The sequence below is a fragment of the Dryobates pubescens genome, chromosome 13, assembly GCF_014839835.1.
Source record: "Dryobates pubescens isolate bDryPub1 chromosome 13, bDryPub1.pri, whole genome shotgun sequence".
Taxonomy (NCBI): domain Eukaryota; kingdom Metazoa; phylum Chordata; class Aves; order Piciformes; family Picidae; genus Dryobates; species Dryobates pubescens.
The window spans coordinates 7,019,933-7,043,779 of NC_071624.1; the positions used below are offsets into that span (position 1 = coordinate 7,019,933).

At 41.3% G+C, this 23,847-nt stretch overlaps 2 protein-coding genes across 2 annotated transcripts in view; both read right to left on the reverse strand.

Annotated features, from left to right (window-relative positions):
* The window catches only part of ARHGEF4 (Rho guanine nucleotide exchange factor 4), a 120,346-nt gene extending 106,363 nt beyond the window's left edge, over positions 1 to 13,983 (reverse strand). Inside the window, exons 1-3 of the mRNA XM_054166356.1 lie at positions 11,917 to 13,983; positions 7,509 to 7,835; positions 1,114 to 1,243 (exon numbers count right to left, since the gene is read on the reverse strand). Coding sequence (XP_054022331.1) covers positions 1,114 to 1,243; positions 7,509 to 7,835; positions 11,917 to 13,881 — 2,422 coding nt within the window. The 5' untranslated portion in view covers positions 13,882 to 13,983. The remainder of the gene's footprint in view (positions 1 to 1,113; positions 1,244 to 7,508; positions 7,836 to 11,916) is intronic.
* A 20-nt stretch (positions 13,984 to 14,003) lies between these two features.
* The window catches only part of LOC128897662 (uncharacterized), a 50,528-nt gene continuing 40,684 nt past the window's right edge, over positions 14,004 to 23,847 (reverse strand). Inside the window, exons 2-3 of the mRNA XM_054166525.1 lie at positions 14,649 to 16,314; positions 14,004 to 14,122 (exon numbers count right to left, since the gene is read on the reverse strand). Coding sequence (XP_054022500.1) covers positions 14,004 to 14,122; positions 14,649 to 16,314 — 1,785 coding nt within the window. The remainder of the gene's footprint in view (positions 14,123 to 14,648; positions 16,315 to 23,847) is intronic.

The following is a 23,847-nucleotide window of genomic DNA, read 5'->3' on the forward strand; positions in this document are numbered from 1 at the left end:
CAGTTCCTTACGTTCAGCCAGGGAGCTGGTCCTAAATGCTGGGGCAAAACCAGATGCTTGTGACAGCAAGTGATCAAAGCCCTCAATGTTGAGGGAGCAGAGGCAGGCTCTTAACACAACGTTAAGGGGTGGTTTGGTTTCTTATTTCCAGATCTAACCTCATGGCTCTGCACATGAGTTGTACAAAGTGTCAGAAAGCAAACCAGTTTTGTTTGACAAAATATTAGGACCATTCAACTCTGATGTAATCAGCACAATGTTATGGTCCCTTAATTAGGTAATTCCAGCAGTGTTTAATTGACAGCATGAAGAGACTTTCAGAGGCAGAAATGGCAGCTTGGCATCCAGCTGTGGTTGCCTTTTTCTGGATAGATTCCTAACCACCAAACAAATCCTCTGCACACTGCTTTTCTTAATCTGCTCTGAATTGCTGTGATGAGATACCTGCAGTGTTCGGGCTGGCACTGTCAGATGGAGAATTTAAACATCTAGCACAGGTATGTCTCACTGTTTAATAATCTTTGCAACTTAGATTTTAATTCTGAAAGCATCAGTCATTGGAAATAAAGCAGATTCGATACTTCATGCACGGTCCTCACGAAAATACAGCAGTCTTGCTCTTTAAGATGATATATTTAAAGTACAGGAAATGTCTACCTCTAGAGGCTCATTTAGTTTCTTTAGTGCCTAATTAGCAGCTTGAGAGCAACCTCATCATAACCACTGTAGTCCTCTCTAGCAAACACAAGGCAGAAAGTCAGTTTCATCTGCAGAAATCTAATTCAAGAGTGTGATACGGATGACATCATCCCAGGTGAGACAGAGTTCTCATGAGACAACACAATGTTGCTACATCAAGCATGCTGTCACCACCATTAGTGATCTTCACTGAAAAGCTGACCACTGCCTTCAAATAGCACCCTGGTTTTTCACTCAGGGGAGAAACAAACCAGAATACAAGTAGCACATAAAATGATTGATTCTAAAGCAGATTTCTGCCCAGATACAGATGCAGCATTCAACATAAATAGGTTAGAAATCTTAGTTTTTCCTACTCCAAAAACCAGCACAATTCTCTCACAATTCATGTCCAACTAAGTCTAGAGTACATACCAGGAGAGGAGATGCGCCGTTTCCAGCCCATGCAGTCTAAGCCTGTTGGAGTGCTCTGGGAAAAAGGATGGAGTTTCAGTGGTAAGATGTCAAAGGCAGCAGCAGATGTGATGGATGGACTTATTCCAGCCTGCAACAAGAGGTAAAACAAAGACAATGAACATTAAGCTTAGATGCCCTGTAGGACAAACTACAGCACTCATCACAGAATGCCTCTTTCCACCCTGGTACCTATTAGCATAATAGTTACACACATGTGGATGGTTATGGCTAGAGAAGTTAGAAAACAGTGAGAAGGCAGGAAAACTGCAAGCTAGTAGGAACAGGAGAAGTGAATAACCAGGTACTGGACTCATACTTCACATATTACCGAATATATCTATATTGACAGAAAGTTTCACTCCTTCTCAAGTGTATCTAGTGGCACCTCAACCGGTCACCCCTTAGCTACAGAACTGTGTCCTACAACTTTATTACTAATATTTACATGCTAAATACCAGAATAGAAATTAAAGCTTCTGCCTTCACAGATTAATCGGTACCAGTCCCCAGCCATTTAGGACATGGATGCCACAACATTCTTGTCCTCAGTTTAAGACACAAGTAGGCTCTCACCCTCTCCCCTGCCTGGCTGCTTGTTCTACAAACCTTACAGAACTTTATGAAAATTTGAAAGCTCTATATCATTGCCAGATCTCATTAATAACTTTCACTGCTTTAAAGGAAGAAAAGACGTATAGACACAGCTTACAACCTCCAATGCCTCAGCAACTCAGGGGTAAAATAAACCACAAAGACAAGATTATCTATTATTTAAGAAATCACAGACATACAAACCACTGCCATAAAGATACCACATTCACCCACTGACTAACTGCACTTTCCTATGCAGACATTCGCTTAAAGTTTGAGGTTTTTCAGTTAAATTTATCAAAACATAAGGTTCTCCTTTCCTGTGTCAACACCAGTATTTTCTGTCAATCTTGCTGTGCCAACAAACTTTCAACATTTTCTGTCTCATCTACCTTGAAACAGAAATAATGTCTGTTTGATGTAAGGAAACAAGATCAGTATTCCCTCACTACTTCCTTGAGGAATCACAAGATACTGGACAAAATACTACAAGAATATAAATCATCTGACAACGAACAACACAGATTATACTCACAGTCATTGAAACTTGGAGAATTTGATGCATAATGCAGATATTCAAAGTCATTGAAACTTGAAGAATTTGATGCATAATGCAGATATGCTTTTATTCCTTTTTCCTTCTCTCTCTTTTCTCCCACATACCTCCTATGGCTGGCACATACAGAAAATACCAGTGACTGCAGGCAGCTGAGAGACCAGCTGGTCAGTAAGCACCGGTCCCATGTCTGTAGCCATTTTTCCTCACTGTATTGCCCCTTCTTTTGCTATTGTGACACCCAGTTACAACATATCCATACTTCATGGAACCAAGAGTTTGGTATATTGAGGCCTAAGAGTTTGTCTAGGATCGTTGCTTCCGCCTACCAGCCTACACTGTATCCAGTGACATAAAGCCTGCTGACCAGCCCTGATCTGAAGCCTCTTCTTTAGAAGATGGCAATTAGTTGAAACATCCAAAACTGAACAGCAAACTAAGCTCATGGAATAGCCATACTCTGCACAAGCAGCTGAAAGTGCTGCTGCTCTATGACTGGTTTGTTTTATTCTTATTGGCCTTAATTTCCTAAACAAAGAGAACACAGCCAGCACTTTGGCTCAAATCACCATATCCTGAGTGACAGCATGAACCCTGTTCAAATTAACCTGAGAGAAACACCACAGCAATGCCCCAGCGGGAGCACATGCTCTTCCAGTGACAATGAAATCAAGCAAAACAGGCAACTTACTGGGCTACAGTTCTGAAAATGCCAAGGGTAAAGTCTAGGTTATTTACATGAAAGGTGAGAGAATGCATTACTGTTCAGTTTAAGACTAAGAAGCAGAATACTGCCTCAGGGCCATGACAATAAAAACCTGCAGACTTCATTCTTATTAATCCCAGGCACATCAGAGCACATTTCAGGTATAGGCATCACTTGATTTCTATAGCACAGGGGAAAGCCTGTTCAGCCTGCAGTCAAGAAAAGAGGCATGTTCAGAGATGTTAGCAATACCTGGGCAGGGTTTTCCCCAACCCACAGGGGAAAGGAGAGGAAATAAGGGACTAGAGGTAGTAAAGACTCTCTCTTTCACATTTTCTGCTATAGGTTCAAGGGGGTTATTTCTGTGCTCTTATGCTCAGCAGTTCAGCCCCTGGGAGAGACATTTACCCCTGTTGTATATCTGTGCCTTGCCAGGTACACAACAGGGGGAGACTTATGTCACTCAATGCCCTCCCCATAGTGTGTTAATTACCCTCTTGAAGTGTTATCTCAGATGCCCACAGTGCTCATAACCATGGTAGCACACAGCAAAATTTAATTTTCTTCTTTTAGATGGGGTAAAGTCAGATTTCCAGGAGCCATATTCAGTGCAGTAAGCTAAAGGTCTCATCTTCACTGTTTCTCATTTCTGTTTCAAAATAAAAGAGGGGGTTTTTTCTAAGATATACCCCCTCTGGCTATAATCCTCTGATGGGACATTTAGGAATCTCTCTTGTTTGGCAGTAAAGAAACCATGCTCTAACGAAAGCATGTAGAAGCTGTGTCAGTGCTTCTGTTGTTGTGTACTTGAGAGGCATCAAGCTTAACAGTCAAGTTTTAACTTTTTAATCAAAACAAGGAAGAGAAGGATAGGAGCAGACAGGCAGTTCAGAGACATCTCTAAAATATTTTTCACAAAAATAATTCCAAAACAGAGCTCATTGCCATTCCAGCATTACACGTATCAGTAGTTTGGGGCATTGTCTCTGCTCCAGCTAGAGAATTTATACTGCATTAAAAATAAGTCAGAGATCAGAAGCTGCTCAGCTTGTTACTGGTAGCATTTAATTATAAGGGACACCTGGGTCAAGCTTTGAGTTTGACTCTGGGAATTTACACAGGTTGTTCTAATTTAAAGCTGACAAACAGCAAAACAAAGACTAGTACATAGAATTGCTTAGGACTGGTATTTCAAGTGGTTATTTTTTTTTGTTTAAAGGTAATTTCTTGCTGTTTCTCTATCTCCCTCTGAATGCCAAATTCCAGTCTTATTACTACTTCACCATGCATCGATCTGAACGTTAGAGTAGTATCAGAAACCAGCACTTGAAAAATCAAGAATTCCTCCTTGGTATGACCTATTAGTTGTTTCTACAATATTGCAGCATTATGTTGCCTTGTATTCTGACCTGATCTTGACTTAACACAACAAGACTTGTCATAACTGAAGCCACACATCCCAAGGCAGCCATGTGTCAGAAAACATCAGACTTGCAATTTCAGATCTCTAAAGCCCCATATAGTTGCCTTGATCCAGTCACAAAATCAAAGCAGACAACGAACATCTTACAAAGCTGCTTTTGTGATAATTTCTTGCTTCTTATAAAAAGGAATTTAGCATCCTTATAAAACCACCCTCCAACACTGCAGCTTGTGACAGCACTCCCACCACACTTAGGAGTATGAATGAGCCAGTGTTATGACAGGAGTAGAGTTGCAAAGACAGAATAAAACACAATAGGAAAAAGAAGCTACATGGTGACTATTATACACAAAAAACATAGGCCAAGAAATGCAGTCATGTGGGCATATAGGAAACAGCCATTGAATTCTAACCCTTGTGCCAAAAAACCTTAGTATTGTGCTCTCTTGGCCTACCCACAAAAGCAGTCAATCCACCATAACATACTGCAACCACCCAAAACAGTAAAAAACAGCTCCATGTTACTGCATATTTTCTACTCACCTCTACTAGCTAAAGAAGAATGAAGCAAAACACTGCCTCAAGCCCAGAAGCCCCCCAGACAGGTGAGGTTCAGTGAGGACACCTCAAGGAGCACAGAGCAGCTGCCAGTCATTATGCAGCTGATTACAATTTAGAGGTAATTTTTGCACCTGAAAGTAAGGGTGCAAATGCTTAAAGGAGAAGCTGCTTTCCTGCAGCATCAAAATGTGCAGTCAATCAGCAGAGCAGACAGCATTCAAGCTGTGTGAGCTGATGGCTGCAGGGGAAGTCATTGAGGTAACTGGTCACTCTTCTTAGAAGCACTAATGGCCTCAGTTCTGGCCAACATGCCCTGCAGCATGGGTTAGATTTCCAACTCTATCCACATTTGTCAAGGAACTGTAAGAAATATTTTTATCATGCTTTGTTGGCTTCTCTTTATCACTGAGCCTATGCAAGCCAGGGATTAATTTTCCCTAGCTTGTTTCATGCCTATACAGCACTAAGCACTCACAATTCTGCACAAGGTAGAAAAGTCACACGATTTATTTATTTATTTAACAAACAAACAAACCCAAGAAAATAAAAAATCCAACACACACACCAAAAAAACCCCAAAACAAACAAACAAGTCCGAACAACATACATATGCCTCAGGAGCATTACTCATTGTCTCCAATATAACCAAAGTAGCGGGGCTGAGCCCCCACCTGTAATTCTAATCATCCAAGGTGCTGTCATTAGCAAAATGTTATTGAACCAAGTCACAAAATACACATTTATTTCTATGAGAAGTGGGCTGGGATGAGCTTTAGCTAGTCCTGGCATCCATAATCTTGCCAGGTCATGGAAAACTCTCCACAGATAACACCACAAAGGGGTGTTACCAGCATCTTCAGCTTTTGGAGCTCACTATCAGAGTTTTATAAATTATGGGCCCATCTGCAAGTATAGCTACATGCACATACATACAGAGACAGGTCTCCAGCATCTTCCACGTTGCAAGGCCCTAGATACAGATACATGGGTTTCAAGAATCTAGTGTTAAGCTTTTAGAAGATGCCAAGACTTTTGCTCAAGTACCTCTGTCTTTATTCTGGTTATGAAAATAACTAGGCTAAACAGCATGTCTCCTGTTCCTACCGAGTTTGACCCACCAGCCATGGCTTGGTCCATGCTCACTTGAACCACAGTAACACACAAGCCAATATGGGGCTGAGACAGGGAAGCATCCACACTGAATAGAGAGTAGGCAACATACCATAGAATCATACCCAGCACTCATCTGAGCAACAGCTGGCAATATTTTGAAGAGGCCTATACATACAAAATAGGAGCCCTACAAGTACAGAATAGCACAGACTTGTAGCCCCTTTTCTTGAAAAAGGGAGGAGAGCAGGCGGTTTTTCAGAAATCATTTCTGGAACTGGCCTGGCTTTCTGCCCCAGGTGTCTCTCAGCTTTCCTGGGAGGCTGTCCCCAGCAGATGGGTACAAAGCAGCAGGTTTACTGCCAGCAACCCATAGTAGACAAGCTAAGCTATGTCAGGTGGATGCTTTTCCCTCACCATGCACACAACGATTTGTGCACGTATGCTCAAGCATGTGCTGAAGTGGTGATAGGACTGGAGCCTCAGTTCCCCTCAGATGTTGTCATTTTGATGCAAGAACAAACAGAAATAGACAACAAGGACAACACAGCAAAAGGGAAATAAATGCAGAAAGATCATAACAGAAAACCCTGAGGAAAGCTTTTGTTTGAATATCTGCTACTTGATTTCAAGGGTGCTCAGAAGCTTCCTCCATATTATCATCAGATACTGCATGAACTGTCCTTCTGTCTTACATCTTTTTCCCCCAGAAGTTCTTTATGTGTATGAAGGCTAAATTTGGCTCTTGGATACAGATTCACAGCTCTCCCTGAAGGGAACGGACTTCATCTCTGGATCCAAGAGTAACAGATGCCATCAGTGTGAGTCACAACAGCCACAAAGTTTGTCACAAGCAATCAGAACACTGAACTAAATGTCTGCCCCTGTGGAGAGGAGAATACTAATAGCTAAAGCCCCAGTGGCATTGTTCTTTGAGCACTTCACAGCAGGAATTTCTCTCAGTAGGAAACATGGGGCTGGCATTAGATTCAAGGGAAGTCTAGTTTAGACATTCCTTGTTAAAGTTATACAGCAATGCCACAAGGCACCACAGGAGATATCATCAGTTTAATTTTTATTGATTCAAGGCAACTTTGATGGGCTGCCTGCTCCCCCATCGTTCAGCTCACAGAACAATCTGATGCTCTTGCATCCTATTGTCCAACATGGCATGAGACAAGAATTGCTCACAGTGACTAAAAAGCCCACCACCTTTAAAGATCATCACTTATGCACTAGTCTACGGTCTGATCAGTCTCCACAGACTACCAAGACCAAATATAAGCAGGCAGAAATGGTACCAGATAAAGTACAAGGACAGGATTATCTTGACAGTAGAAAGATGCAGCTGGAGCAGAGAGGAAGACAGTGCCAGAGAATGAGGAGGATGGTGAAAAGTTTCTTACTTTTAACTGGTCCTCTGGGAGGTGTCGCAACTGAATCCCTTTCTCTGGCTGTGTCTCCTTCTCTAGCTTCCTTTTTTGGTTCCTCTCCATCCAAACATCATCAAAGCTGAAGCACTTATAGAGAGGTTTAGGTCTCTTCCTCTTCCTCTCTGGAATCTCCTTGGCTTTTTCATCTGGTGCAAGGAAAGAAAGCCTCCAGGCTTTGCTCTCACAGGTGGATACAGGGTGTGGGGATGGTGAAGCCTGGGGGGGCCTCCTTTTGCGATGGGGAACCCATTTCTCATTTGGCCTCTTTTCAGGTGGTGTTTGGCATTGCTGTTTAGACTCCTGTTTTACAGACAACAGGTGAAAACACAGGGTTTGTTGGCTGGAAATTTTGTTTTCTTCAGAGAAGTGGTAAGAAGATGATAAAGCTCAGCTATCTAGCACCAGAACTATTCAGCCAATCTTATCATTCAGCCTTCTCCACAGATTTAGAGGTGCTTCACCCTGAAGCAGCAGCTCTGCTGTCCTCTGAGAGTGTAATACACACTCCCTCTGCATAGGGCAATGCCCTTTCCACCCTCATTCTGCATGCCATATTACAATAACATTACTAGTGGGATTTAGGTCACTCTGTCTGTAGAATATTATTTACAAGGACAGACAGTGTCTCTGAAAATACAATAATGATCAGTCTTGTCTGCCTGTGCCTTTCTGACTGCTTCAGCTACACTGTGTGAGAAGGCCTCCTAGATGCCTGCAGGTCTGATAGATTGAGCCCTATGCTTCCTGATGTGCTTTTTATGCTCTCCATTTTATTTGCTTGATTTTGGGCCAAGAGCAAGGAACTGCACAGCTTTTCACTTCCCTCTTTTAACAAGTGCTTGCACAAAATTACAACCTTTGCACTGGAACAATTTGAAATCAAGCATGCTTTCAGGCATCTAACTACTATTCCAGGTGGCACCATTGTTAAAAATCAATAATGGTTAAGGTGGGAGATAACAACGCCCAGGAATGATCTCATGAGCCTCTTTTCATAAGGAACTGTTGTGTCCTAACAGTAGTATCTCTCCAGTTTCTCAGAGTTTATTTGAAGAACCCAGATACAACAACCTTTAAATTACTTCAGGCATTTCCTGTCTACTCTCAATAAACAAATAAACCCAGACCAGTTCTTCTTCACCACTTGTAACAACTAAGACCATAAATGCTTCTTATCTACTAGGTGCTATGAAAAAGGGAAGTGTATTCTGCTGATATTCTGTGTCTAACCTCATCATATTGGAGAGAAGCAAAGAGAACTTGCACAGATACTAAACATGTGGCATAGTAAGACAGTTCATGCTTGCCTGCAGGGTAACGCAATTATGTAAGTAAAATTTAATTGCCATCGCCCTGCATCTTTCAGGTTTTTTTTACTCTACCTCATTTTGCTTTGATTTCCTAACCCTTGAAAATGCTAAATATATCAGCTTCCAAGTGTATTTAAGTAGCACTGTAGATGCAGCACCAGAACAAGAGGACACAGTCTCAAGCTGCACCAGGGGAAGTTGAGGCTGGAGGTGAGGAGAAAGTTCTTCCCAGAAAGAGAGATTGGCCATTGGAATGTGCTGCCCAGGGAGGTGGTGGAGTCACTGTCCCTGGACGTGTTCAAAAAGGGATTGGATGTGGTGCTTGGAGCCATGGTTTAGTTAGTCATGAGGTGTTGGGTGATAGGTTGGACTTGGTGATCTCTAAGGTCTTTTCCAGCCTTATTGATTCTATGATTCTATGATACCAAAAGCAGATTAATTAACCATGTATTGAAGGTCCTGACACAGCACCAAACTGGTAACTGTTCTGTCTTGTTTTCAGCTCCAAGTCTTTGTCCTGGAGAATGTTAACCATTGACAGGGAATATCAGAGCTGGTCTGTGCTCCATCAGGCTAAGCAAGGTCACTTAACAGTGTGGCAGCCAGACGTGTCAGGAGCAAGCTGATCTGGCACAGTTTGGCACCACACTATCACTGGAAAAGTACTTGGTTGGGGGCTTGGAGAATATACACACATTGCAATCACTGAGTACACATTACAAAGTGAGCTCAAGGAACTTCACAATTATGTTGGGGGTTTTTTTTGCAAATTTCATTACTGCTGTGGAATAGAAAAGGACTTTTCTTCAAACCCACCATTAAAAATTTTATCACCTCTTTACTTAGCAACATACATGGAAGACCATCCTTCATGTTTAGATGATAACTATGTTGGAAAGGCTTAACACTGCAAATATACTATGCCAAATGTCTCTGTTTTATTTTCAGAGATTCCTGAAAAAAACAATTTCACTTAGAAAATCCAGGGTGCAGTTCTACTTCATTTGACAACGTCATAAAAATGGGAATAAATAAAAGCCCTATCTGCTTGAATAGATTAGATGTTGTGACCTGAAAGCTGGGACATTTACATTAATTTCTAGGCTCCAGCTGTGTTGATCCATTTTCAGATGTCATATTCTGCAGCCTCCAGAAGAATCAGGAAAGTTAAGCTGTTTTTATATAGTTTAAATTTTTCATGTGTTCCTTTAAATTAGCTAATCAATTTAAGCAATAATTTCTGCACCTAACAGTTAGGTTATAGGAGGTAGGCTTGCCTATTCAAAGCTTTACATATGCCTCATGTCTCTACTCTTTCCTAGATGCTTTTTGGGGTTATCATTTACAGATCAAAGATTTTATTCATACTGAGAGGCTTCATCTGTTGTTAACATGTAGAGTCCAAGTATCTTGCATTTTCCTAGGCTGGGGTAACACTGAATTCTCTTGTTTGGAATGTGGCCTCCAGTATTAAGTTGTGGCAGTTTAGGCTGGGTGCCTCCTGTTACTGCCACGTAAGCTATACCTCTGCTGTCCAGAGTGTCCAACCCAGTACACAGAAAATGGCATATTTCATACCCATAATATCCTGCGCCCTATAAATCTATCTGCAAAGTCATTCTCTTCCTCTTTCTTCCCTCTCTGATCCTGTGGGAATTGCTCCCTATTGGGTAACAGTGGGGGAGTTATCTCAAGGCCTCTTAGGCCTGGCTAAGCCCGATGCCAGGAGCAGAAGGAGAGGAGGGGCAGTCTCAGACCTGTCCAGCCTGAGAATAGCATAGCAGTTAGAGGGGAAGAAAGAGCCCTGAGGGTTTTGGGTGTACCCTCAGGAGGACAGATGGGAAGTGTTGGGAGGCTTTTGGGTGTGCTATAGGGGACTCTGTATGCTTTGGGATTCTTTTGTCACTATGCTTTGTAGCTTCTGTAAAACACTTACTGCTTTCCATTTAAACTTTCCACCACTTTTGCAGTCCATTTATGTGTCATTCTTTTGACCCTTTCGGGGGCAAGAGGGGATTTGCCTGGCCTCAAACCAGAACATAAGTTTATAAGTTAAGCTGATGCACATGGGAAAAAAAAAAAAAAAGGAAAAAAAGGAAAATCTGAGCACAGAGATTCCCCTCCTGCCCACAGCAATTCCAGTGCTACAGCTCTCACTTCTCAAGCTGCCATGGAAATTTTTCTTTAGATTCCAGACAGCACTACCTTCAAAACAAAACAAAACAAAACAAAACAAAACACTAACCAACCAAATCAAAATGAACCAATCCACCAAAAAAAAATTAATTTGGAATATGTTGGGTTCATTCAAGATTATGGGAGGGTACTAAAGGCAGTACATGGATGGTGGACCCAATGTTTTCTCAGTAGTGCCAGACAATGCCAAAAGACAATGGCCATAATGGTTGGGCATTAGGGGAAAAAAAAAAAATTCCTGATGAAGACATTTCCCAGAGTGATGGTAAAATCTCTAGCAATGGAGGTTTTAAAGACTTGGTTAGACAAAGTCATGTTTTTGTCTATCTGGTGTTACCACTAGTCCTGTCTGAAGAAGGAGGCAGGATTAGATGACCTCCCAAGGAGCATTTCAACCAACTTTGAAAGACATGTATTTGTTGTCTAAAGAAAAAGATTTTACTTCTTAAAAAGCAAAAGCAACTGCTAGCAATGGGAATGCTATGCTGCCTTTCACTTAGAGAAGCATATTTACTATACACCAGTTAGAAGACTAGTCTCTGCCTGATTTTAAGAGAGGTAAGACCCAAGTGAAAACTGGAGTTGAACAGAGAGTGGTGTTTGTGTCATCTGTCTGAGGCATATTGGCATGTTTTGATGACTCCATTCCTTGAGGTTTTTGTGGTAAGTCCTCCCTTCGACAGTGCAGCAATTCATATTATCTTGAACAGCAACAGAACAATTAAGTATCGCTACTTAGACAAAGAGAAATATTTAAGCACCCATCTAACCTGTGTGTTCTTAAAGCAAGTGAAGAGTTTCACTGGAATTCCTAAACCGTTTTAAACCAAAATATTGCAAACCCACCACCTGATCATTCCCAAGCAACAACTCACCTCATCTTGGACCATGTCACTAGTGGAAGAAGCTGTGTTTAAGCTGATCTGAGATTGACTGCTTATGCCACTGTCATCCCTCTGGTATTCATTGTCCAGTGAGTGTACAGAAAGTAAGAGACTACCTCTGGGTTTCAGTGTTTTTGGTCTCTCAGGAGCCTCCAAATTGTTTTCAACTGTGGAGCTGTTCCCGAGAGACAACATTGAAGCAGCATATATTCTTCCAGGATAGCGGAAACTCTTGTGTGGCGAAGCAGATCGTGGACTCTGTGGTTTAGGACTCATGGGCCTACAAGGCATGTCTTTACCATCAGAGTTTGAGAGCTGGGGACATGATGGACTTGACTGATTAAATGTCAACTGTGAGTCAGTAGGGCTAACCGGAGTTTTTGCCCAGTATTCCTCTAAAGACGTATTTAAACTGCTGCTCAGAGCCTCCTGCTGTTCATCACAGTCTGAACTTGGTGAGTATCTCATCCCTGTGTCATAGGACTGTGTTCGCTTTCTTGACGTACTTGCAGGTGAAGAGACACCAACAGGCTGCACAGAAGTGTCAAAATAGTTGGTGTCTGTTGAGAGGGCATTAGCTGTTTCTGTTCTGAAAAATGTGTTTCTATCAGGACTATCCTGTTGCTCTTTTGATTTTGTTCTCATTACATGGCAGCTGGCTGCATTCAGGCTCTCCTGTGTTGGTGATAAACTTGCTAAGACAGGCCTTTTTAGTCCATCTGCCTCCTTGCTTTTTAGAAAAGTTTTCCAGGCACTCTGGCGAAATTTGGCTTTCTCCTTTTCATTTTTCAGTGATACTCTTGAACTCTGCTCAGTATTTTCCTTTTCTGGAGATTTGGATTCAAATAAGCTTGAGAGAGATTTGTGTGCCAAAGCCAATCTTGTCCTAAACTTCTTAGCCTCAGGGGTTTTGTTTCTTTTGTATTCATTTTCAGGGAACGATTTCCTAATTCCAGCATACTCTACAGGTTCACTGTCATTGTTTCCAGCTGAACCTGATACTGCATATTTAACAGCAGCCAGTGTGGGAGAAGTTGAATTTGTATCTATGTCTTCCATTAATATTCGACCAGAGCCAGAAGCCTTCCTCAGGCTCATTCTGTTGAATAATCCTGCAGGTCTCTCATAAAATAAATCATCATCATCAGAGCACTCAGAGGTGTAGCTTTCCTTCCTGTGGAAAGCTGAACCAGATGAACAACTTTTGAAAGACTGTAAACTTTCAGTGTCTTCATTCTCTTTCCCAGCATCCAGTTCTTCCAACTTTACCTTGCTGCTGAAGAAACTGCTATTTCCCTGATTTTCTGCTGTACTGGGCTTAGTTTTCCTGAACGATGTCATTTTTGAGAACACTAAAAACCTGGAAGCTTTACCACTATTCCCATTCTTTGTTGGCTTTTGCATAGTTTTATAGAGACTGCTGCTACTTCCCAGGATGTTAGATGCATTCTCCTCCATCTCCTCGCTGTTAGTGCTGCAGGTACTTATGTTATCTAGGCCCAGCATGCAAGCATTACGGGTATCCCTTTTCACAGAATAGTTAAAGACATAAGACTCATCTAGATTCAGCGTACCATCTTTGCTAGGGCTAGGTGTGTCTTCTGAAGGAAAGTTCTCCTTTCCTTCACTAGGAGAAAGTTCTTCACAATTACCTGCTTCTTCCTTTGAATGATTACAGCCTTTACTTCCTTGCCTACCTACTGCTTGTTCAGAGACGATGATGGGCTCTTGAAGGTCCACATCAGTACCATCTCCCTGACACAAATTTCTTACACTGCACATTTCCAGTGTTGCTGCACTAGCCATACACAAGACTTCCTCTCTGATTTCATGTGCTTTGAATTCCTCTTCCTTAGATACCTGCTTATCCTCTCTTTCAGCCTGTGACTTTCTGAACTGTTCTGTCTCTAACTCAAACCCAGTCTTTGCTCTGCAGGGCTCTTTATCAGAGATCATACCATCACTTTTGCTATGCCAGGTGCTGTATGCTTCTTCACACTGATCTGCCTGACCTCTTGCAGTGGGTGTATCATTGTTCAGTGGTACAGGAACACTCTTGAATTCCATTTCTTCACTCGTTACCCAGGAATTATTACAGGTGAGCCCTGAGGATGAAACTGCATCTGTTTTATCTCTTGTCTCTTCTGAAACTTCTGGGTTTTCTTCAGCTGTATCCCTACCAGAGAGTACCTCTGCACTACCAAGAACAGCATGGTTGGCTAGAATTTGCTCTTCACAGCTACAGCTTTCACTCAGAACTCTCTCTACTTCCTCATGAGGCTTGCTGACAGTTTGAGGAGAAAACAAATCCCTCCTCACTACATTTCTCAATGTTTCAGTCACTGATTCAATAGGAAGGTTATCATTCAGTGTCTTGGACTGCAATCCTTTCTGCTCTACAGATACTATAATTAGGGCAGGCTTTAACTCTGGAACAGTCATAGAATGCCTTCTCTGGTTTAGATAATCTGATCTGGGAGTCACTTCGACAGTAAAGACATTGTCTTTATCCTTTCCTTCATGAGGAGCATGTTCATTTGTTACTAGCTCAGAGTGACTCTTTGAGGCACCACTTTTGCAAGTTGAACTTTGCTGCATTGACTCTTTGTGCTCTGCCCCAATGTTACTGCCACCTAGTTGCAATGGGGTTTCTTGGACTTTCCAACCAACATCATGGTTAGAAGAATCATTTTCCCATCTTTCCCCTACCACAATCTCCATACCTGGCAGTTCAGACTCTTTCAAACTTCTCTGATGTATTCTACCAGTGGAAACACAGTGTATAGAAGAATCACAATCTCTGTTTTCCACAATAGCAGGAAAACCTACATGACAAGCTGCTAGGTTCTCAGTGTCACCAATGCCAGATTCAACATCAATATCACAAGGGAATCTGTCTGCTTCCAGATCTCGTTCAGCTCTGTACTGGTCATTATTTATATGTTCTTCAGTGTTTATGATCACTGGCTCACAGCCCAGAGCAGATGAAGTCTCCTTTGGTTTCAGATTACATTCACAAGCATCAATCTGTGTAGAAGATAAACTTGTACCTGCTGCTTCTGCAGTAAGGCCACATGTCTCTGATTTATGGTGCAAATAATAATCAACACATTGGGGAGAACCTACTGGTTGAGAAAGCTGAGGCTCATTTGAGCCTATGCCAGTATTAAGAAGAGATCTTTTTATGCCAAATTTGTCCTCAATTTGTATTGCCTTTTCAGGGCTTACAGGTACCTTTCCTACATTTTTCCAAGTGTATCCCAAATCCAGGCTTTGAAGATGTATTCTGGAACATGACCATCTAAATTTGTCTGTCAGATGAATACAGTTTCCCACATATTCTGTCTTGCTTTGAGCACTGATATTTTCTGGTACACTGTGCCATGTTTTACTTTCTGTAATCTCTGACCTAGTGAGTGGTACTTGTGATTTTGAATAAGTCTGGTAAAAGAATGAATCTGATGTAAACATGGTCTCTGTACTCCCATGTTTTATCCTTCTACCTGTAGTTTCTTTACTGCCAACTGAGTTCCTCCTGCTGCATTTTACACTGGACATAGAATCTAAATCACACTTACAGTCAGATGCCTCTGTGTAAATCCTACAGTTAGGTCCATTTGTTTCAAAATGAAGATTAGGCAAACTAGAGCTTGATGCTGCATCTGACAGGAAGGAAAATTTCCACACCTCAGGAAAAGTCAAACAACTTTCTGAGTTTGCTTTGAAACACGCAGTGCTTAATGCTGCAGGTCCTTTCTTCTGTCCTGTAATATCATCTGCAGTAGGTACTGAGCTGGTACAGGACTGCACTGCTACGCTCTCAGACTCTGCTTTATTTTGCAATGCTGCTACAAACCTTCTACTTGTCTGTGATATAATGCCCTCTTCACTGACTTGGTTCTCTCTGGTGGAAATACCACCAGTTAATGTTAGATCTTCATCACTCAATTCTTCACCTTCTGACTCGACAGATTTCACGAAAAGTTCAGTTTTCCTTAGTGCTGCTGTTAAGTTTGAGGATGCTTCTAACTGCACCTGCTGGGTAAATTCTGGTTGCCTTGAGCACTTAAGTTCATGGAAGTTTGTTTCTGCATTTGCTTTAAGAAGACTACAGCACAGAATCTTTTTTTCAGTAAGAAGGCTGTTTGAGTCCAAGCAAGTGTCCCCAGTTACATCACTAGAAACAGATTCTGTGTCTGATACACTCTCATAAGGCTCAGTTTTTACATCTGACAAAGATCCACTCTGATGTGACACGGTCTCAAAATAATCTTCATCTGTTTCTTGGCTGGATCCACGTATCTCCAGCTCTGTTGTGCTTGGGGTAGAAGAACTCAGATCATCTTCAAACTCTCCTTCACTGATGTAGTTTTCAACTGGCTCTGGGGTCTACGAATAAACAGAAAAGAATGGCTTAGCAATGATTTCTCAAAGCAGCAGGGTAGCATGAATTATTATTAGAAAAGTAGTGAGGAAGACAATTTAATACACACTGATGTCTTTGGAAATTATACTTGGTGTTTTACTTATTGATGAACTTGAGGTGTTCTATTTTTTGCTTTTTGTTTTTAAAATTTCTTTATTCATATTTGTTTTCATTTTAATATGTAATTACAGAGAGGCCAGCATTTTACTTTTGGACATATCTTTTATAGCCCAGTACCAAGACACATTTCGCATTCAGATAAGTCAAATGGAAATCATCCCTTGCCAATAGATTTAAAATCTCTAATTAATCCATATTCAGATTAAAGAAGATTTATGTGATTACAGAAATTACAGAAATGTGACATAAATATATGCAGACCATTTCTGTAGCTGAATAACTATGCTAACCATACCAGAGCCTAAACCAAAGGAGAAGGAAGTCTTTGATCACTTTTCAGAAGGCTTATACCAGGAGCACTACACGTATTAGTTATCAGAACACATCTAAATCACTGTCTGAAAGCAGAAAGATCAAAATCACACCATCAATATTAGGAAATGTCTTTGTTCCAGACAGCTACCCTGGGAGACTCTCTCAATCTTATTTTCTTTAAATATCAGAAAGAAACCTAGATATTTCTTGAGTTTAAAATAGAAAATAAATCACAGCAAGATTTTCTTAATAATAGCCTTTAACCCTGATGTGGGGTGTCTCTTTAAGCAGGCCTTGATAACAGTCATCAGAATGATTACCACATTTCAAGATCTGAAAACTGAGTTAATGAAAAATGAAAAACGAAAAACGTTTCTTACAAAACTCTCAACCACAAGTGAATGCCAGCCATCAAACTAGAACATAAAGTCCCTTGGCCTGAGCTGAATGTCACCTACACCAGGGTGATCTGTCACAGAGGAAGTCCTCATATGGGAAGCCAAATTCCAAATCAAATCAAAGGATATGTCACAGAATTTCTGATTCTGGACTCCAAAACATAGAGGTTAAATTGGAAAAAGGAAGGCACTAGGGTTACTTCCAAAAGGGAGTCTCAGTAAGAAGATTGGTATTTTCTCTTGACAGAAGAAGGAAAATATAAATTGAATGGATGAGGGAGAGGGAGGATTCAGTGCTTCAAAACAAACCCAAAAATCACTTTTACACCATTAAACCAAATTGCACTATAATGGCAACATGAGTCATGCAACCAGCAGAGCAGCGTGTCCTTGACTGTATGCAATCAGTGATACATGTAATTGAGGTCCTTTAATGATGGCAAATCCCACTGTCACCAGGACAGAAATGACCAGCATTAAAGCAGCACAGACCAGCATTTTCAGATCATGATGGAGCAGCATAAACTGCAAGCAGCTGGCTCACACAGCAGCAAGTACAGCAGCAGCTGTTCCGCAGTAACAGCACTGCCTCTTCAACAGTGTTCCGAACACAAATTTACAGATGGCAATAAACTAAGGCAAAAACCATTCAGGCAAGATACCAAACTGTCTCCAAGGATAATTATGAATTAAATTTAAAAAAAAAAAGCACAGAGATTCCTTGTAGTCCATCTATCATTCCAAGCATAGCTATGTATGGATATTCATATTGTGATCCCTTCCAAATTAACTATTTGGGTTTAATGTGTATTAGACAAAATCATGCAACTAAAGAAGAAGTAAAGGCCCCACAATTACATCCATACCTTGTGGGAGATGTGGAAAGAAATTCTGGTTATGAAGAATATCAATTAATGTCAACCAGCATTCCTGGACTGGGACCAGTACTAAGCATGTGCCCCCAGTGCTGCTAAGGGGAAGAGTCAGCATCAGAATCAGGCCGGTGGGGCCTGCTTTACCAGATGTACTTGGGATGGAGTTCTCCTGAGGAGCCAGAGGACACAGGATCTTCAGTTCCCACTCTATCAGAGCCCTCTGTCTTACAAAGAAAGGAAACCTAAAGATGACCTCTATTAAACCTGAAATTCGTGAGCTTCCCATGACGACCAGGGAAGAAGTTCTAACAGGGCAAACAACGTGCAGATGGTGCCATTTTTACCTTCTCCTATGGGTCTTTGACTTTTCAGTGCCCCTGGGAGGCCACCTGTTATATGCAGTTTAATTTCCTCCCAAACCATCGTGTGTGTATTTTTTTTAGGATTCCTGAGACTAATTCTCTGTGGTTTAGTGCTTTGTTTCGTTTCTGTAAAAATTTAGTCTAAAGGACTCATTTGGAGCAGAAAGGGGGAAAATTACAATGAGCAAGCTCATATAGCCCTGTCTTCCCAGTAGAGCCAATCACAGGCTTGAGACCTGAGTAGACATGTGGCAGTGATCCTCAGCTAGGTTGCTGATTAGACAACAGCCTGAATGCCCTTAATTTCCATGAGATTGCATTGGAAATTTCAAAAGTCAAAAAGTCTTTCCTGGAAAGGCTTCTTGAGCAAACCCTCAGAACCCATGGACAGAATTGTGTGTTTATGCATTTCTTCAATCTCAAAGCAGATAAACAGTCAGAAGACTGGAATAAATATGAAATAAACTAATAAAATGAGGCTTTTTCACTTCACAGAAAATAGGCAGAGGAAAGCAAAGCTCCTCCTCCCCATTCTTCTCTTGCATCTCTTTCACTCTCTGAAAAGTGCCAAGAAAACAGGATGAAGCTGACATTATTGATCTATCTTGCTATCATTGGATGCAGCCATATATAATTATATCAACCAGAAAAACTTCAGAACTTTGGTTTCTCAGTCAGCAGAAAAACAGTTTTTCTGAACTGTTTTTTAAGTGCTACAGATATTTATAAAGAGCAAACCAGTATGAATAAGAGCAGATGCAGCACTGCACCTTGATAGGGATTGTTGAGAAGCAGTGCTGTGGTCAGCAGTGGTTCTGAACCTTCAGACTGATTCTGCTCTGTGCACAATTGGCATCTCAATAGGCACTCAGAAAGACATCAGAAATGGAACCCTGTTCAGGTAGTGTGAGAAGCATTATATAACCACTGAATGAAGATATTTTAGTTGCAAAACGTTCAGTTTTTGATGCAGGACACAAACATTTGCATCTTAACTGCACAAAAGGAAACAGAATTCAAAAATGGATCAGAAAACCAGAACTTCCCCTGGAGGTTCTTGCTTCAGCCCATGCAGATATGTACAGGCATCCAAAAGTAACTTTGGCATGAAATCCTTCACCAGTTTAGTGACCCAGATGTTTCATTAATCATCTATACACAGGAACAGCACTGTTTGCAAGGGTCTCCATCCTTCAGCTGTAACATTTTTACATACAGAGCCATTCATATGTAAAGTCACTGAAAAGACACTAAAACATATCTTCCTTTTCTGCAAGAGATGAATGAGCTTTTCATTGCTCCCAAACACTGCAGTTACATTTTGCTGAAAAAGATCTCGAAGAAAATTCTGTTGATTTGTAAGAACCTGCACTGCACTAACAACTAGTGGCATGAAGAAACAACATGCAAACACGGTCTGCATAAGTGTATTTAGTGCCTTCACTGGAAAAACCTCCAAATGGTTAAGCAATTCCAAAATCTGCAAAACTGTGTGAGCAATTGCATAAGGCTCTCAACTACCACCACTGCAGGTGGATAGCATCAGATGAAGACAAAAGGTAAAAGGGGCTGGAACCAATGGCAAAACAATGCCCAGAATCAGTGAAGTATCTAAACATCATCACAGCATCAAAACTGCTAAAGTCTCAATGTGTTTCCCCCTCTTGCCAACTTGAGAGACCATGCTCTCTTTCTGTTCAGTGAGTGCTTCGACATTAGATCCCAACAGCCTGGCCCCAGAGCTAAATCTGGGCCTCTACCATGAAGCTGTCTCATGACACTTGGTAAGTACAGGATTACCAGCAGAAAAATGCCACAAACAGGGGCTGCTGCACTCCACACAGCTTCTCTGATTCAATAAATCAATTCCAACAAGAAAACACTTATAGACCATATTTCTGTCCTTGGACATTAAGATTCGTACTACCACACACAACTTAGCAGAAATGTTGGGCCAAGATAAAACGTGTTGGCCAAGGTGTTGTAGTTTCTAGTAACAACGTGACATCTGGGTGCCATCTAGAGGCTGCAATGAGGTGCCTGGTCAGACAGCCTGCACAGAGAAATGACACGCTCCCTTTAACAAATACAAGCTGCATTCCAGTGTCTTACTGTGCTGCAGGTCAAGCATCTTACCAACAAATTCCTCAGTACTGCTTTAACTCCAGCCAGATAAAGACTGCCCAGCAGATAAAGAAGTGAGGCACAAACTTTTGCTGTGTTAAGTAAAAGACAAATATGCAAGATGTGTAATTTGTAGAATGTGGTTGCACAAACCCAGAAAGTTCATGGCTCCCTGTATGTTGTATTTCTGGTTTATTTCTTCCATTAAGTTTTACAAGCTGCAGTTTGCATAAGAAATACATTTTTATCAGTGTATCAATATCAAACACAGCTATTCTGGAAGTATTTGTAGACTTATTCTCACAAGTACAGCTTATTTGTATCAAAAGAATTCCTACATTTTAGCTAAGGCACTATGTAGCTTCTCTCTTGGAATGTGAGGTTTAAACTGCATCAATAATTAATATTATTACTGTTCTGAAATATAAAAAAGTCATTTTTTGGTCAACACAGCCATATCTCAAAATTCAGAATATGAGCAGCTAAAATTGAGAATCAGGCAACTTCCCTGCTCTTTGATACTACCTGCATTCTTGCACTGCAGTAGTCCTTCTGCTGGCAAAGGTAAGAGGGGAATACATTGCTTTCCTTCTACTTCCACGGTCAACAAATGGAAAGCTTATGAACTTAGATTTCTTCATAACATCTTCATGAAAACAGGGATATATTTTGCTTGCCTTATAATAACAGATCAATACACTTTCTCCTTCCCTTACACTCTTCATCTTCTTCAATGAACAAATACACATCAGAAGTTACAGTGTTTGTGTCAAGATTCAGTGTAAAGATATGAAGGGGTAACAGCACTGCTCACATGAAACAGGGGGCTAAGCTTCAATCAAAACATTTTTTTTGTGCTAAAATGGAAATTCAACTTGCTTGTCCATGGGGAAGCTCTTGCCTCAGAGTTATGAAGGCAAGTGTATATCTGTCTCTGTCTTCTACTAAGGCAGATATGCCTCTATGAGGCTGAACTGTCTGACAGATGCAACACTCAGCAAGTCCCTTCCTCCTCTCTCCACAGTGGTTGAGAAATCTTCTTGCTTATACAAGCAGAAGAGATAAAATAATATGCCATTTCCTATGAAAAAAAACAACCAAAAACATTTAAGAAAAGTTTAGTTAGCAACATTGTTGGACTAGCTGGTTTTGGAGGTATCCTCCAACCAAAGATACTCTGTGATTTTCTGGTTCAGTTTCTGCAGAGCATGGATTCAGCTGCATGAAGTGATGCCATTTGCAAAGACCCTTTTTGCTCACTCTCTCCATTTCTCATCCCACAAAGCAGAAAGTAAAAAGACTATTTACAGGTATTTTAACACCTTCACTATAGGCACAAGAACTAGGTCTGATCTGCAGCTGAAATGTGTGATCAGGTTGCAGGATGCAGTGGCATCATTTTGCACTTCAGGGAAGACTTTCTCATTGAGTGCCCCGGTTTCAGACCTGGGCTGAAGCTGCAGTGTACTACGTGCTATTACGTGTGGGCACAAGCTGTTCAGCTGCTGGGGCTTAAGAAGTGACTCAGATGCCTTTTTTTGGTGGCAACTTAGCATCCAGCCTTTCTTCACCTTTGATCTTGGATACCTGATTTCACCTACATTCCTCCACCTCCTGACCTCAGAGCTGCACTGTAAATACAAGATTAAGTGACTAGGCACAGGGAAATGAAGTCTCCTGACTCAGAAGATGAACTGAGGTCACCTAAGCCCTGCATTCCATCTCTAGATCCACAAGAGTTGTAGGAATCTGTGACCAAAATGCTTCCTACACTTTCTCAGAATCCTGCCCATTTTCAGGAACCTTCTACCCCAATGACAACTTCCTTTTATGTCACTTGATTTGATTTACATTAGCCATACTAACTCACTGCATGGAGAAATTAGTGTTACTACCAACTGTGCTTTTGCCACAAGACTGCTTCTTCATTCACATAGCTGACTTCCAGGGCTTCCAATCCCAACAGTCCACAGAGCTAAAACAATAGATACAGTAGTTACAGTGGAATGGAGAATCTGAGCTTGGCATAGGTGGGGCCTCATCTGGAACCTTCAAGAAAACTTGATGTGTGTCTTCCATCAGGATACAGAGAGCAAGTGCCAGCAGTCAAAAGAACAAGAATGATCTAGGATGAATAAACCACAGGGTAAGACTGAAAGTACTGCATGTAGAGCAGAAAGAATACAGTGTGAAAACAGTCTTTAACCATTGATACAAGGTAGTCATCTCTTCAAGTGTATGACAAATACAAGTCTTAAGAGGTTTAAATTGAAGCAGAGAAAAGTGAAGTTACAGGAAATCAATAAACCACTAACAGTATGGATAATGAAAAATTGGGAGGGATTGCCTAAGGGATAACATGGAGTCACCATCACTTTCTGTCTGTAAATACACATTAGATACACGTCTAACAGGAATGACAAAGGTAGAGCTGATCTCCAGGGTAAGAGCAGATGAGAAGACCTTTGTTCAGCTCCTTGCAGCCCTCTAATTTAATAGTTATTAACCTGTAGATGCTCATTCATTTATTTTACTGCAATACATGGGCCCAGAGAGATATGCCATTATACAGAGATGATATGAAAGAGCAGTCATAAGCAAAGAAGTCCTGCAGCACTCCAGATATATAATCAACCTACATTGCTCTCTTCAGCTACAGGAGACCACATATTAGGTGCAGAGCTCAGAAAGGGCCCAAGAATGTCCACTGAAGAGATGAGAGGTCTAGAAAACACAACAGACAAGACTGAAAGAACCAGACCGATTGTTTAGTCTAGAAAAGACCTGATGCTACAAAATGGCATGTACCACCTAGTCCTTATAACTTAATTTTTTTTTATTTCAAGTCTCAAAACATAGAATCATAGAATCAACAAGGTTGGAAAAGACCTCAAAGATCATCAAGTCCAACCTGTCACCCAAGACATCATGACTACTAAACCATGGCACCAAGTGCCACATCCAATCCCCTCTTGAACTCCTCCAGGGATGGTGACTCCATGAACTCCTTGGGCAGCCCATTCCAACGGCCAGTAACTCTGTCTGTGAAGAACTTTCTCCTCACCTCAAGCCTAAACCTCCCCTGGCACAGTTTGAGACTGTGTCCTCTTGTTCTGGTGCTGATTGCCTGAGAGAAGAGACCAACCCCCTCCTGGCTACAACCTCCCTTCAGACAGCAATAAGGTCACCCCTGAGTCTCCTCTTCTCCAGGCTAAACATGATAAAGACAACGAAATGGACAGAAGTTGTCTACAGCCTAGGTCATTTGACACAATCCACTTAGGCATATCTGTGCTTCCCTC